Source organism: Oenanthe melanoleuca, chromosome 4 (assembly GCF_029582105.1).
Source record: "Oenanthe melanoleuca isolate GR-GAL-2019-014 chromosome 4, OMel1.0, whole genome shotgun sequence".
Taxonomy (NCBI): Eukaryota; Metazoa; Chordata; class Aves; order Passeriformes; family Muscicapidae; genus Oenanthe; species Oenanthe melanoleuca.
Window position 1 is genome coordinate 67718709 of NC_079337.1, and position 15710 is coordinate 67734418.

The 15710-nt window shown below is 65.2% G+C and overlaps 2 protein-coding genes across 7 annotated transcripts; one reads left to right on the forward strand and one right to left on the reverse strand.

Moving 5' to 3' along the window:
- Window positions 1-6315: 6315 nt before the first annotated feature.
- LBX2 (ladybird homeobox 2) lies at window positions 6316-10590 on the forward strand. Of its 3 annotated transcripts, none has more exons than XM_056489292.1 (2): window positions 6316-6676; window positions 9783-10588. In XM_056489292.1, exons 1-2 carry the CDS (start codon window positions 6355-6357, stop codon window positions 10166-10168), a joined length of 708 nt encoding a protein of 235 aa, XP_056345267.1. In that variant the 5' UTR covers window positions 6316-6354; the 3' UTR covers window positions 10169-10588. The 3 variants fall into 3 exon arrangements, with proteins under 3 accessions (XP_056345267.1, XP_056345266.1, XP_056345265.1); XM_056489291.1 differs by lacking the exon at window positions 6316-6676 and adding an exon at window positions 7131-9506 and having other exon boundaries at window positions 9783-10590; XM_056489290.1 differs by lacking the exon at window positions 6316-6676 and adding an exon at window positions 7131-9484 and having other exon boundaries at window positions 9783-10583.
- Window positions 10591-10952: 362 nt separating this feature from the next.
- Window positions 10953-15643, reverse strand: TTC31 (tetratricopeptide repeat domain 31). 4 transcript variants are annotated; one of them, XM_056489295.1, is made up of 15 exons: window positions 15479-15643; window positions 15267-15386; window positions 14886-15160; window positions 14678-14761; window positions 13993-14061; window positions 13745-13888; window positions 13433-13661; window positions 13213-13303; window positions 12992-13133; window positions 12483-12584; window positions 12325-12397; window positions 12103-12241; window positions 11939-12013; window positions 11391-11493; window positions 10953-11308 (listed from the first exon to the last, which is right to left on the reverse strand). In XM_056489295.1, the coding sequence occupies exons 2-15, from the start codon at window positions 15361-15363 to the stop codon at window positions 11192-11194; spliced, it is 1740 nt and encodes a 579-aa protein (XP_056345270.1). In that variant the 5' UTR covers window positions 15364-15386; window positions 15479-15643; the 3' UTR covers window positions 10953-11191. The 4 variants fall into 4 exon arrangements, with proteins under 4 accessions (XP_056345270.1, XP_056345269.1, XP_056345272.1 ...); XM_056489294.1 differs by having other exon boundaries at window positions 12103-12244; window positions 15479-15640; XM_056489297.1 differs by having other exon boundaries at window positions 12325-12394; window positions 15479-15629.
- Between the last annotated feature and the right edge of the window lie 67 nt (window positions 15644-15710).

Below are 15710 nucleotides of genomic sequence, written 5' to 3' on the forward strand. Positions count from 1 at the left end.
CATTATGGATGCCGGGGTCCCACAGCGGAGAAGAGGCTGGGGACTGTCCCCAGAGCCCCTCTCCAACCGAGGAGGGGCTTGTTCTGCCACTGTTGTCGCCCACCAGTCTCCTGATCCCTAAAACAATTGGGTGGGTTATTGCAATGCCGCGTCTCCGTCTGCCGGATAATTGCATGTGATCCCGGCAGGGAGGGGACGCGCCGCCATCATCTCGCTGCTCTGACGGCGGCACCGAGCTCCCGCCGTGGGACAGAGGCTGAGAGAAGTGGGGGAGCCCAGCACGACAAGGGGGTGCTCCTGGAGGGGTGAACCGGGGTCTAGTCCCTCCCCATCCTCACCTCATCCCATCTCCATCCACAACCCCGTGTCCATCCCATCCCCATTGCATCCCCATCTCCACTTCATCCCATCCTCATCCCCATCCATCTCCCCGCTCTTCCTACACCCCCCGGACCCCCACACCCCCCGGGGCCTTGGGCGGCGAATTCCAAAGGGCACCCGGGAAGATTAATGGCGAGGCCGGGGCCGGGGCCGGGGCCGGGCCGGCCGGTAACCGGATCGCCCCGCGGGAGCAGGAATGCGCCGCTGACCCCGCCGTGCCCGCCTCGCCGCGAGGGTCCCGCCACGCGGGGTCACCACGGGCTCAGTCACCGCGGGCACCGCGCAGCCCCTGCCTCAGCCAGGGACATCCCTCAGTCCCCAAACCCGATGGGGTTCTGTCCCCGGATCCCCAAACTGGATGGGGCTCTGTCCCCGGATCCCCAAACCCGATGGGGTCCTGTCCCCGGATCCCCAAACCCGATGGGGTCCTGTCCCCGGATCCCCAAACCCGATGGGGTTCTGTCCCCGGATCCCCAAACCGGATGGGGTTCTGTCCCCGGATCCCCAAACCGGATGGGGTCCTGTCCCCGGATCCCCAAACCGGATGGGGTTCTGTCCCCGGATCCCCAAACCGGATGGGGTCCTGTCCCCGGATCCCCAAACCCGGAGACACGTCCTGGGGCCCAGGGACAGGCAGCGGCCCCGAGGTCTCTGTGATGGGGGTGACACAGTCATCACGCTTCTTGTTCCGGGATGGGTGCCGTGTGCCACCTCCCTGGCCACATCCAGAGGATGCCTTGTGCCATCTCCTCTCCCCATAGCAAGATGGGCACCAGGGGCTCCATCTCCCTCAGCCTCAGGGGAGCGGAGACCCCCCCCTCCAGCCCCCCGGAATGGGGACACCCAGTGTTGTCGCGCCCTGCCGTGCCATGGGGGATGCGGCGTGGAGGCCGTGGCGACTGCGGGGGCCGTGGGGGCTGCAGGCGGCCGGCGCGGAGCAGCTGTCGGGTCTAAAGTTACGGTGGCGGATGGGGGCGGGGAGCGAGGCCCGGACAGGGACAGGGTCCCCATGGGGGTGTCCCGGCTTGGGGTCCCCCTGCTGTCCCATCCCGAAGCTCCCGTGGGGCGCGGGGCCGGACCCCGCCAGGCGGGGAGGATGCAGGACAGACCGGGGCTAAGAATAGCGCTGGGGTGGGAGGAGGAGGAAGGATGGCGCTTCCTCTGAGACGCCTCTTCTTCCTTCTACCCGGCTCTGCCAGGCAGCACGTGTGACACGGGGACACTCCGAGTGCCACCTGCCCCCCCTCTGTCCCGCACCCCCATTCCCAGTGTGACAGCCCCTGCTCCGGGTGTCCCCTGGAGCACCCACCGTGCTCGCTGCCCGTACAAGTGCCACCCCCACCGCTCCCTGCCGCTGTCACCCCCCCGCTGCTGTCAGGCCCCATCACCACTGTCACCCCCCCGCCGCCGCCGCGTTTCGTTGCACTTCACTTTTTAATTAACCTCGGGGCGCTGCCTCGCCGGGGTTAATGGCAGCGGTGACCCGCGCGGCCATCGATCCCCCGAGCCCTGCGCCGCGCTCGCAGCGACGGACGGGCCCCCTCGGGGTCCTGCGGGATGACAGGGGCGTGTGCTCCCCCTCCTTCAATCCTACGCATGGCAGAGTCCCGTAGGACCCCCGGGGTGCCCCCTCTCTGCTGCCACCACTGTGGCGGAGCAATGTGGGCAGACATTGCTCGAGGTGTCCCCAGCCCGGTTTAGGGATGGTTTCATAGGTGCCACGTCTCTCGTGGCCGTGCCAAAGGCGGTGTCCCTCCCCCCGCAGCCGTCCCAGCTCCCTCCCTGCTCAGGTGCCCCTGTCACCCCTCCGCGCTTTAATCCGGGGGTCGTTCATCTTGGGCGGGGGCCGGGCTGTCAACGCCCAGACGGGCCATTTCCGAGCCGAGTCCCCCGCGCTCAGCCCTAATTGAATCCTCATGGCCCCGCCGCCGCCTCGGCCCCGCCGCGGCACCCGCCACCGTCCCGCTGCCCGCAGCAGGTCTCCCAGGGGTCCCGGTGCCGCGGGGAGGCTGGGGGTGCCCCAGCGGGTGCCCACCGCAGGCACTCGGAGCCCCTTACCCTCTCCAGCCCCCCATCCCGGTCGCTGTCCCCCCTCCCCCGGCACAGAGACCCCCGCTCGGTGGGCAGCGGGCACGCAGCCCCACGCCACGGCTCTGCCCCACGGCGGGATGGTGATCCCACACTCCAACAGCCCAGCCTGCCCCCCCACTACAGCCGCAGGTCAACTCTGGACGGACCCCGTCCCAGCGTGGGGGTCCCAGCGTGTCCCTCTGCTGGGACAGGGGACGGGGAGTGCCCCCCATCCCGGCCGTGCCGTGCGCGGGTCAGGGGGCGTGGGCGGCCGAGAGCCCGGCGGGGGGGCAGCGGCGTTTGCTGCAGCCGGAGCCTTTGAAATGCAACCCCCCCCGCCCACGGCCCATTTGGCTGGAGTTTGGCCCAGGCACAAATGGAGGCCCCGGAGCGAGCAGGGGATTCCGGGGGGGGTGCGGCAGCTGGGGCCGGGGCTGCGGGACCCGCTGACCCCGGCCGGTCCCTGGCACTGGCACTCGTGGTGTGTGTGTGTCTGCACACGCGTGTGGCGGCTCTGGATGCGAGCTGGTGTGTCCGTGAGCTCTCCACGCACACCTGGACACGGCTGCACACACCTGCACATGCCTCTGCACACGCCTGCACACAGTTGTGCCCGCACACACGGCGGCGAGGATCCTGCGGGGTGGGAGCAGTGGAGGCATGTGCAGGGCCCCGTATGTCCCTAGTCCTGCGCTGTCCCCATGTCCATATCCCCATCCCATCCCATCCCATCCCATCCCATCCCATCCCATCCCATCCCATCCCATCCCATCCCATCCCATCCCATCCCATCCCATCCCATCCCATCCCATCCCATCCCATCCCATCCCATCCCATCCCCCCACGCTCCCCCCGTACCGTGGTTGTGCTCAGTCCCCCCCCGGAGCCCGAGGGGCGAAGCCGCTCGCGTTAATGAATCGATGATTTGCCAACAGCCCCAGGGAGGGATCCCCGTCTCCCCTGGCTCCCCCGGCTCCCGACACATCCATCCCCATTCACCGGAGCCAGGTGTAATCCCATTATTCCCGGCTTTGCTGGGGTCCCAGCCCGCCACAGGGTCAGGATTTATTGCCAGTAATTGCTGGGGTCCCGTCCCCCGGCGCGGGGGGGCTCCCGGCACCCCCCCGGCGCTGCCGCCGCTCCTTACACTTTAATTCCGCACCGAGCTGTTCCCTTATTAAAGGAAAATTCATTTGCCAGCGATTTCCATGTGCCGGGGCCGCGCGGGGCCGCGGCCCTAATCGCGTTACGGAGCGCTGCGGCGCAATATTGGGATGGAGCCGATAAATAATGGATCAGGGCGGCGCGGGGCGGGGGAGGCGCGTTACGGGGGCACCGCACCCCGAATTGTGCTATCCCCGGCATTGCGCTGGCACCCCAGCACCCTGCTCCTGACATCCCGCTCCCGGAGCCCTGGCACCGCCATCCTGGCATCCCCAGCACCCCGTGCCTGGCACTCCGCTCCTGCGGCACCGGGCGGGGGAACACCCGGAGCTGCCGGTGCTTGGAGACACGGCAGCCCCTAAAATGGGGGATGCTGGCTGGGGGGGAGACACGGCAGCAGCCCCAGCTCCAGCACCAACACCCCCTCGGTGCCCCCTCGTGCGTGGATCACACCCCCGTGCACACACAACCGCCCTCAGATGTGCGCACTCATGTGAACACACACACACACACACACACACACCCACACACACACACGCGCGCGCGCGCGTGTGCCCCCGTGCTGCCCATGGCGGGGATGGGGCGTGAGGGGCTGGGAACCGAGGTCCCAGACCTACAGAATCCCCCCAGGGACACCCCCAGGGTGGAGGAGTGAGACAAAGGCGGAGGCTGTCACTGACACACCGGGTGGGTGTCAGCCCCACGCCCGTCACCGTCCCCTCGGGCCACGGGCACCCGGCCAGCGCCGGGCACTCTCCCGGCTCCGCAGGAAGCTCCCGTGTTCCTGCAAAACCCCCGAGGGCTCGTTTTGTTCCCACCCTGTGGCCTGGTTTGGGGTGAAAAGCGTTTCCCATCCTGTGTTCCCGGCAGCTGGAGCCGCCACTTCCCACAGCGGGGGGAAGCTGGAGGGGTCGGGCAGGGTGTGGGGGGCTCAGCCCACCCCGACAATGCCTCACCGGCAGCCTCGGGACACGAGTGGGGACTCAGGGAAGGAAGGAGATGCCAGCACCGCGATCTGGAAGCATCCCTGAGTTCAGGGATTCACCACAACTGCTGAAGAGCAGCGGGTGGGGATAATGGGGGGCTGATGAGAGGGGGGCGGTGGGGTGAGGGTGACATCCCATCCATCAGGGTGAGCACCAGCCCTGGAGATCTGCCTGGTTCCCGCAGATTCCCGTGTGTCGCAGCCCGGTGGGAGCACTCCCACATTCCTAGCCCAGGACTCGCTGCCGAGATCCCGCTGGCCCCGGAGGAGCCGGCGCGTTCCAGAGGGGTTTGCTCAGCGGGTGGGCGGCCGCAATTCCCCATCACCACAAGAACATGGAATCACCCCGAGAAGAGATTTCCCAGTCTGTGTGTCCCAGAGCATTAAACCAGGACTAAGACCGCAGCCTCCCCATGGGGCTGGGATGCTCGGGAAGGGTTGGGATTCTTGGGAACGGCTGCGACCCCCATTCCCTGCTCACCCAGGGCCTTGTGGCCGGCACTGTGGCCTCATGCCAGCGGTGCTGCTGGAAGGGACCGGGCTCACAGGGGTCCATCCGAGTGCAGAACCACTGGCAGCTCCCGTGGGAGGGTGGGAGTGGGGGTCCCAGCTCGCCTGCATCCCGGGACGGGCTCGATTCCCCGGAGAGAGCCGGCGGCACGTGCGGCCACGGCAGCTCCGCCATCTCCCCGCGCCCTGCGGAGAGGACAAAAGCCGCGTGCGAGGAATCCGTGCAAACGCCGCTGTGCCCGGCACGCCGCCGTGCGAGGGGCCCCGTGTCCCTCTCCCAAACCGAGCCCCCTCCCCACCCCCCCCACCCCCCCCAACCGCCGGCCTTTAATTGCTCCGGCTGCTGGGAAATTTCAAGGTTGAATTTGTCAAACTCCGATTTCCAGCCGGGAGATCGCGTTCTGCCTTTGTCAGCAAGATTGGAAAAAAATCCCCCCCCCTCCAGCCTCCCTCCCGCCCCCTCCCCACTTCCATAATCCTGGCATCGGCGCTGCCGGATCCCCCTGCACCTGCTCCCCCAACCCGGCTCCGTGTGCTCCCACCGGCCCCCCCCGCACCGTCCGCAGGTTCATTACCGCCGTGACCCCCGTGACCTCGCCATGTCCCCGATCCCAGCGACAGATCCATGGGGACACCCGACGGGATTGGGGCTGGGGGGTGCCGAATCAACTCTCCGGAGGGGCAATTCGGCATCCCCCAGACCCAAACCCGCCGGATAATCCGGACGCGGCGTCGCCAGCCGGGCCTCACCTGCGTGTGCGGCATCCCGGGATTTTTACGAGCGGCCGAAATCCCGGAGCTATTTGTACCGGGAAAGGGCAGCGGGAATGTGGGGAGGGGGGGGGCGGAATTTATGGCTCTGAAACCCAAAACCCACCCAAAAGGGCTTAATCACTCCCAGCCGCGGCCCCGATGCTTTTATGGGGCATTTTAGAGCAAAAGAGCCAATAAATTTTTGGATGAGGGTAAGAGCCGCGGTGAGGATGAGGAGGGAGCAGAGGAGGAGGGGGAACGCACTGGGGTGGGTTAAAATGGGGGAGACAACAGGGGGAAGGCGCGGGGCTGCGCCCCGGTAGTGGCGGAGAGGGGTCGGTCCCCCCCCTCGTCAGGGGGGGCGTCGGTGGCTCCTCCTCCTCCTCCTCCCGGTATCCCGGGGCTTTAAGGCGGTGGAACGGGAATCGCGGGGCTGGGGGGGGGGGGCGGCGGCGGCGGGTCCCGGTCCCGGCGCGGGTCCCGGTCCCGGCATGACCTCGGCGGGGGAGGCCGCCGGTTCCCCCCCGCTGCCCGCCGCGGTTGGCGGCCACCGGCGGAGCCCCCTGGACCGGCTCCCGCCCCCCGCCAACACCACAAAACCGCTGACCCCCTTCGGCATCGAGGACATCTTGGGGCGCCCCCGCGGCGGGAGCCCCCCCGGGACCGGGACCGGTCCCGCCGCCCCCCCCGCCCCGACAGGGCCCCGCGGCGGCGGCGGCGGCTGCGCCCCGGCCTCGCCGCTCTGGGCGCTGGAGGAACTCGCCAGTAAAACCTTTCAGGGGCTGGAGCTGGGAATGCTGCAGGCGGCCGGAGGTACCGGGGCCGGGGGGACTCCGCCGGGAGCGGGGTGGGCATCGGGAACCGGGCATCGGGCACCGGGCAGGTGGTGGGGCTGGAGGGCGGTGAGGAGGCGACGTCCCTCGTCCTCCGTCCCGGGAAGTTTCCTCCTTGTCCCAGAGGGGTGAGCGCGGCTGGGAGGCCCGAGATGCCGCCGGTGCTCGGCCGGGACATCGGGGACACGCGGCAGCCTCAGTCCGAAGGGAGGGAGAAGTCCCGGGACCGGACACAGGGAACCGGAGCGAGCCGCGGCTCCGGTGATCAGCCGCAGGCACCGAGGCACCGGAGCTCCGGGAGAACCGGCCGCGCCGGGACGGCAGCTTTGCCGGCAGCCGCGGGACCGGGAGGTGGATCGGCGCCGCCGAGTCGTGACCGTGACCGTGACCGGGCGGCGGATCGGGTCCGCCGGCAACGGAAAGCCGGTACCGGCCGCGACCCTCAGCGGGGACGGCGGCTCCGTCCGGGGCTTGGGCTGACAGAGCAGCGCCGTACCGGCGGGGCCCGACGGCCGCTCACGGACGGGAACGAACCGGCCCCGCACGTCCCGGGCTCGGCCGAACCGGGAGGACGGGCGGACACCGACAGACAGCACGGCGCCTCCGGCAACGAAAAAATCCGCTACTGAACTGGAGAGACGGACACGGACGGACAGATCGTGACGCTGGGATTAACGGAAAATCCCTCACACGGATGGACACATGGACAGGCAAAGCACGGCTTGGCCGAGAATTAATAAAACCGTTACCGGGACAGACAAACCGACGCGGACGGACCTCAAAAGGCTCCGGTAATTAACGTAGAAAAACAATCGCTGTTCCTTACCGACACGGACAGAGAGGGTCTCCGTGATTAACGTGAAAAATAAAAACAAAACCAAACGTTACGGGGACAGGCAGACCGACAGTCACGACAGAGCAGCGTGCGGTAATTAACGGAGACGGTTGGGCACAACGCGACTCACGCCGGTAACGAAAAGCCGTTCGGACAGACGGACACGGACCGCTAGATCACCTCTCCCGTGAGTAACCGAACCTTTCTTACCGGCCGGACAGATGAACGAGGATGGAGCCAGACTCCGATAATTAACGGGGAAAAAAAAATCCGTAATTACCGAGAGGCGCTCCAGTAATTAAGGAACCCACCATAGCGGGCAGACAGACGGACAGACAGAGCGGGGATCCCGAGATTAACGAATAAACCAATCCTTTAACGGGGGGACAGACGAACAGAACGGAAACGCCTCAAGCGCCCGATTTTAAGGTAAAAATCTTCGTTATCTGACGGACGGACACGGCAAGGAACGAAATATGTGAGCGAAAATATCCCATTACCGGGTGGACAGACGGACAGGAACGGGGGAGAAAAATTCCCTTTTCCGGGACGGACAGACAGGCAGAAAAGAGGCCGATCGGAGGTCCAGGAATTAAGGCCCGTTACCGGACGGACAGATCGACAGAAAAAAAGGATCGAAAAAAAAAAATATAACGAAAAAAACCGTTGCCGGCTGATCAGACGGACAAAAATCGGAACGATAGCGGCTCCCGGGCTAGAGTAAATTCCCGTTACCGGCCAGACAGAAGGACAGGAACGGGACTAATAAAAATGAACGAAAAAGACCCCGCTGCCGGCCGGACAAATGCGGGAGAGATCGGGGTGCCCAGAGGGGTGATGAAGCTCCGGTACCGGCCGGACAGATGGACATAGCAGAGCGGGGATCTCGGAATTGACAAAACCCGGTCGCGAACCGACCGCGGGTAACGGCGGAATCAACCGGGACTGGCGGACAGATGGAGGTGCCGGTAATTCAGGTAAAATCTCGTTACCGGGAGGATCCACCGACACAGCCAGGACAGCCCAGGGCTTCCGTGATGAACGAAAACGCCTCTTCACCGCGACGGAAGGACGGACTGACAACGGAGCGATCAGGGCTCCCTGAGCGGGGGTAAATCCCCGTTACCGGGATGGACGGACGGACAGAAACGGGGCCGAGAGCGGAGGGGAAGCCCCGTTACTCGACATCGATCGAGTTTTCGTGACCACGGCAAAGCCGTACTACCGAGACGGACCCATGGACTCCGCCGGGACCGCTCGGAGCTCCTCTACCGAACGAGGAGTGGGGTCCACGCTGCGAGAGACCCCGGGAGCCATCGCTGTTACTGAGGGATGTGGAGTGAGCCGCGTTTCGGGTCGGTGTCAGCGGCAGCGGCGGGGCTGGAACCGACCGGGGGCCGGAGCGAGAAAGAGATCGGGACCGCGATCGGGATCCCGCCGGCGGCGTGGAGCCGTGCCCGGGGTGGCGATCCGCGTCTCGCCGGGGATCTCTACGTCGCTAGGGGCAGCAGCGACGGCACCGGGGCCGGGAGCGGCCACGGGATCGAATGCGGGGTTCAGCCCGGCCTCGGGTCTCCTGAAATCGCGGAGAAGGAGGGTCCCGGTTCTCTACCGAGGCTCGCGGCTTCTTTCCGAGCTCCCGGAGCAGCCGCCGGCGGCACACGGATGTCTCAGCCCCGGTCGCAACGGGGGCGACTCCGACACGACCGGGGCCACTGCAGAACGATGATTCCTGGCTTCCAGCGCCGGCCGCGGTTTGGTTTGCTCGGTTCGGTCGGGCACGACTCGCTTTGGGACGGCTCGTCTGCGTTCGGTTCGATGTGGGCCGATTCGTCTCCGTTCTACCGGGAGTCGGCGGGGCCCGGAGCCGGGACCCACCCGCAGTGCTCGGCGCGGCTCGGCGGGGCCGGTACGGGTGCCGTTACTGGTGCCCTGGCACTGCTGTGCCCACAGGTCGGGACCCGCAGTGCTCGGCGTGGGTCCCGGTGTCTTTGACTTGACGCCGTTGCCCCCGCAGACCGGAACCGGCGGTGCTATGCGGCTTACAGGTGCCGGTGCTGTCCGGGTCCCGGTGCCGGTACCCTGCCCCACAAGCCCTTCCCCGCCGGGCATCCCGGTGCCGCTGCGGATTCCGGTCCCATCACCGGGGGTGCGATCCTTGTCTTCGCTGGCACTTCACAGCCGGGCGCCCAGGGGTCGTTCCCCGGTGCTGCTCCCCGTTCTCCGTACCCTAACCCCGCTGTCTCCGCAGGTCCGTCCCCGCCGGGCGCCTCGGGCCCGCGCCCTCCCTGCAGGAAGCGTCGCAAGTCCCGGACCGCGTTCACGGCGCAGCAGCTGCGGGAGCTGGAGCAGCGATTCCGGCGGCAGCGCTACCTCTCCCCGGTGGACCGGGACGCGCTGGCGGCTCGGCTGGCGCTCTCCGCCGCCCAGGTCATCACCTGGTTCCAGAACCGCCGCGCCAAGCTCAAGCGGGACCTGGAGGAGCTGCGGGCGGACGTGGCCTCGCTACAGGCGCTGCCCCCCGCCGCCCTGCAGCAGCTGGCGGGGCTGCCCGAGCCCCCGGGCTCTCCCGGTACCGGCACCGGGACCACAGAGCCCGCCGAGCTCTCGGAGGAGGAGATCGACGTGGCGGACTGAGCCGAGCACGCTCGGCTCCGCTCAGCTCTGTTCCGATCCGGTCGGACCGAAACTGCTCCGTTGGGATCCACGCGGCTCCATTCGGGCCGACTCGGCTGAGTTCGGATTCACTCGGGTCGGTTCTAGCCCAGTGAATTCGTTCGGATCCACTGGACTCCGTTCGGCTCCGTTCGGGTGCACTCGGGTCCGTTCGGACTGACTCGGCTCCGCCACATCCGCTCGGCTCGGTTCCGAACGGAGCCGAGCCCAGCCCCGCCCCATCGGTGCACCCTTTTTCGGCTTTTTTTTTTTTTGTTCGTCTTTCCATTGTTTGTTTTTATTTTCTTTTTTTTTTTTTTTCTTTTTTTTGTTTTTAATTTTATTTTCTATCGGCCCCGGTGTAAATATTTGCAATAAAGGCGACACCTTAATATGGACCCCAGAGCCCCCCACCCCCCACTTTTTTTTCCAGGCGAGCACCTCCCACCGCGGGCATTAATTTGTTTTAACCGGTGATTAATTACCGGCTGCGGCCGCCCCTGCCCCCCTCAATTTGCATATTAATCAAATTGTATTTGATCTCACGCCTGTCACCACCCCCACTCCCAAGCTCCTGTCACCAGCCAGTGACATTAAGGGGGGTGGAGGCCCCCCCTCGCTGTCCCCCGGGGCTGGAGTGACATGGGGAGTGAGGGGGGACAGAGGGGGACACAGGGTGGGACAGGGACATGGGGGTGCGGGAGCAGTGGGCTTCCAAGGGGTGGCAGAGAGGCTGAGAGACACCAGCTCAAACGAAAGCCAGGGAGGAAAAACAAACCTCGGTTTTATTACAAAACCCAAATTGGTACAAATCCCTGAGGGGCCACTGGGAACAACAGCTCAGGCCCACCACCTCAGCACAAGGGGCTGCAGGGTGGGCCCCGACCCCCAGCACCCCCAAGGCAGGAGGGGGAGACACTCCCACCCCTGGCACTGGGGGACAAGGCACAGGAAGGTACAGGCAGGTGAGGGGGGGGCCCTGGCAGCCCCCCCAGCAGAGCAGGGTCAACTCATCAGCCCCCCGGGGGTGGCCCTGCCCTTGGCACGGGGCACAGGGGCCGGGGTGGCGTGGGCCGGGTGCTTGAGCTGCAGCAACAGCTTGGTGCCCTCCACGGTGGCACCCTGGGGACAGAAAGAGCTGGCAGCTGGCACTGGGACAGGTGCCCCCTGTGGGGATGGTCCCACAAGCACCTCCCCAGCTCACCTGCATGGCCCTGAAGGCCTCCTCGGCCTCGGCCTTCCCACAGAAGTTGATGAAGGCACAGTGGCGCCTTGGGAGCAGTCGCACGGAGTGGATCTCCCCGAACCTGGGGGGCACAGACCCCCAAATGTGGGGGGCAACAGTTAGAGATTCCTAAATGGGGAGGCAGAGGGTTAGAGACCCCCAAACCTGCAGGGTGGGAGGGCCAGAGACTCTCAAACAAGGAAAGCAGGTTTAGAAAGCCCCAACAGCTGGGGAAGGATGAAAAGAGTCCCAAAGATGGAGAGAGTGAGGCACTCCAAAACCTGTGGAATGGGGGAACAGAAACTCCCAAACCTGAAGAGGAACAGTTAAAGATACCCTAAGCTGTGGGATAGAGACCCTCAAACCTGGGGGCAGTATGTGAGTCAGAGACTATCCCCCAAGTGTTCCTTGCAGGTCAAAACCACCAGAGAATGAGGACAGGGGCAGAGCTGGGGATCTTGGGGGGCACCAGAGCTGTGCAACAGTCTCGGGGTCCTGGAGGAGGAGAGATCCTGGGGGTCACTCACCGGCCAAAGGCACGACGCAACACCTTCTCATCGATGTGGGAGGTGACATTGCCCACCCAGAGTGGGAAGCAGTCCCTGCCAAGAGCCATCCCAGTGTCACCAGAGCCATCACAGTGTCACTGTGCCATTCTGGCCCCCCCTCACAGACCACCGGACAGCTGTACCTGGCAGGGTGGTTTGGTGGCAGTGTTGGGTGGCCACTGGCCACAGCAGGTTCCTGTTTCAGGTTTTTTGTGGGGGTCCCAGCACTGCTTCTTGTCACACTTGTGTCACCTGTGTCCTGGCAGCTCCTGGTCGTCCATCCTGCTGCCAAAGGGGATCAGCACCCACTGGGGACACAGGGATACCCCCGGGGTCCCCCCAGCCCACCCATCCCTGCCCCTTACCAGGGAGAAACAGCGGCTCCTTAGCCTTGAGCAGGAAGGGGGACACGGGGATACCCGCAGGGCGGCTGCACTGCTGTGAGGGGACAGGGGTGAGGTGTGGGGGGCACAGCAGGATAGGGGGAGGGGCTAGGGGGTTGGGAAAGGGGGGGGGGTCTCACCTGCAGCCGAGCCCTGCAGGCCTCCAGCTGTGTGGCTGCCTCAGTATAGGATCCATCCTGCAGCAGCAGCTCTTCGAAGGTGCGTGCGGCCTCGGTGTAGCGCTGGGGGCCGGAGGGCACCTGCAGCCCCATGCCTGGCCCCACAGGCACCCCACACCCCCTCACCCAGCCCAGCCCTACTCCACTCCACTAAAACCCTGCAGCAACCCCAGTCCCCTGCCAGCCCCAACTCACACCTAATGCAACCGCCCTCCCCACTCAGCCACAGCACCCTACAGCCCCACACGGGCACACTGGCATCCCTCAGCCCCCTGCCCCGCCCACCAGCACTCCAAAACCCCCAGTTTGTCTCCAACAACACCCCACAGCCATTCTGAAATCCCCATACTCACTCCCAGAACCCAGCAGCCCCTCACCCAGCCATAGCACCCACCTCCTCCAGCCCTTCCCCAAGACTCCAGGCTCCTGTAGTCAGCCACACAGCCCCTGGAGCCCACCCTCCCAGGTACCTGAAGCCCCTGCAGGGCCTTGCCCTTGCGGAAGGAGCCCTTGGGCCAGCCTGGCCGCAGCGCCAGCGCCGCCTCCGCATCCGCCAGCGCCTCCTCGTACCTGCCCAGCTTCTCCAGGCAGTAGGAGCGGTTCCCCAGGAGCCTGTGGGGATGGGGGGGTCACTGTGGCCTGTCCCTCCCACCCCAGGACCCCCCAGCTCACCCCAAGCCACTCTGCTCACCGGTACTCCTGGGGGTTCAGCTCCAGGGCGGTGGTGAAAGCCCAAACGGCCTCATTGTGTTGGCCTATCTGGGCTGCCTCGATGCCATGGCCTGGGGAGGTGACACAGGGGTGGTCAGTGAGGACACAGGGAGGGACAGAGCTCCTAGAACAGGCCCTCTAGGAGTTGGGGAGAAGCAGGGAGAGCCCCCAGTGCCTTCCTCTTGTTCCCCTACACTGACCTGCAAGTGCCAGGCTCTGCTCTAATGTGCTGGGACTGGGTGGCCTGGGCTGGAGAGGCTGGGAGGGCACAGGACTCTTCACAGGGTCCCCACTCTCCTTCTCTGGCACTTTCCTGCTTGGCTCTGTGTTCTGTGTCCCAGGGGACTGGTCACTGCCCGGGGGGGGCAGCCGGACTCCCGCCTTCTCCCGTGCTTTGCAGACAAAAGTGCAGCTCAGGTCCAGCTCCTCCTGGGGAAGCAAGAAGGGATGGGCAGACAGAGCCCTGGGACCCCTCACCCCCAAATGGACCCCCTGGGGAGACTGTCCCTCACCTCTGCCACTGCTGTGTCCTCTGACTCAGGCTCCCCTGAGAGGACTGTGGAGTCCCCAGAGCATGAGGAGGGCTCTGGGCAGCATCCCTCATCCTTAGCATCATCTGAGAGAGGTCCAGTGCCTGCAGGGCCACTTGGGGGGCTCTGCAAGGAGAAGCAGGGGCTAAGGTGGTGGCTGGGGGGTGCTAGCTGGCCCCCACCTCTGGGGAACCCCAGAACAGCATGAGGGGGTCAGACTGGTCACTCACTGGGTCAGTGTTCTCTTTGTTCTTCTGCTTTTGACCCAGTTTCTCCCGTTTCTTTCGGTCTTTTTGTTTCTGGAAAGAGAGGACATGGACCCAGGAGGTGTCAGTCAGAGAAATGCAGTCCCCCCAACCCCACCACCCTCACCCCCCAGCCATGCCATCCCCAAGCTCTGGGACCTGCTGGCAGCACCCCAAGAAGAGGCACTGATCCCAACCCCCAGGGGCTGCCAGTGATGCCTTAAGTTCTGAGTTTTCTGTTCTGCTTGGCTATGTTTTCTGTTGTACTTAGGGTGATGAAGACAAAATAGTCTGATTCCAGCTACTTATTCAAGGACAGTTTTTCAAACTCCAGGCCCTAAGCATAAACAATGTGAAAAGAGGAGGGCGGGCCAGCCAGGAGGTGAGGACGATGAAATGTTACAGTTTAAGATCATTAATTAGATGGTTGACTCCTCTATGCAAATGGACTGAAGGCTATAAAGATATGAGATTTTGTGACCAAGCCCTCTTTTACTTTTATCCTGGAGCCACCCAGGCAGGGCAGAGGCCACACTGTGGCACTGGTACTGCCAGGGTGTGGCCTTTGAAGGCCTTTCAATAAATACCCATTTTATTCCCCTTAACTCTGTGTGATCTCCGTTCCAGCTCCTCAAGGCAACACCAGTGACCCTTCCCAGGGCTCACCCACCTTCTTCTTCAGCTTCTTCTTCTCTGCCTTTCTCTTTGCTCGCTCCTCTTCTGCCACCAGCTCCTGTGCATTCCTCTCGGCTTCCTGCAGGAGAGATGTCCTGAGTGAGGACCCCCCAAAAGCCATGAGGTGGGGCCCCTCTTGTGATATCAACCCGAGTCCTCCCAGCCCCTGGAGAGCAGGAGGGGCGGTGTGGGGGATTTCCCACCTCAGCCGTGAGCCAGGTGAGGCGGGGCATGGGCAGCCGGTCCAGCCGTGCATCCAGGAGGGTGGGAGAGGTCCGGGGGAGCTGTGGAGGCAGCTCCGAGCACAGGAAGGACTTTCGGAAGCCGCAGTAGCTGTAGGGAATGGGCTCCTCCGCGACGGGAACGTCCAGGAACTGCAATCCGCTGAACACATCCTCATCGTCATCGTAATCGTAATCGTCATTGCCGTCGTCATCGTCATCGTCATACCCCAGCTGGTAATAATCCACCCTGGGGCCTGGCAGGAGAGCGGGGTGTGTGAGGAGCAGTGCCAGGCACCGGATCCCGTCCCGTTCCCCCTTCCCTGGCAACTCCCGAGCACGAGCAGCCCCCGCCCCACTCACCGTCGTCCCAAAGCAGACACACCTCCCCCGATTTGCACTTGATCACCGTCTGGGACGGGCCCTGCGACGGCAACGGGAAATCGGCGAAGCTGGACATACGGTGCTGGGGGCAGAAGGGCGCTGAGGGAAGCACAAACAGCCACAAGCTGGAGGAGGCGGAACCGAAACCGGGCTCCCACCCCGCGCCCCGCCGGCCCCGCCAAGGCCCGTACCGCCGCTCCAGCCAGCGGGGCCGAGCGTGCAGCCCCAGGGGCAGGCAGCGGGGGCAGGCCCGAAGCCGCAGCCGCCCAGTCCGGGCCCGTCCCGCTCCCCCGTCCCGCCCGAACCCCTTATCGCCACAAACAGCCGCCGCCGCGCCTCAGAATTGCATCACGGGCCTACCGGAACAACGTCACGGCGCGGGCTGAGGCCGCCCTGCCGCCATGTTGGATGAGGGCAGGACGG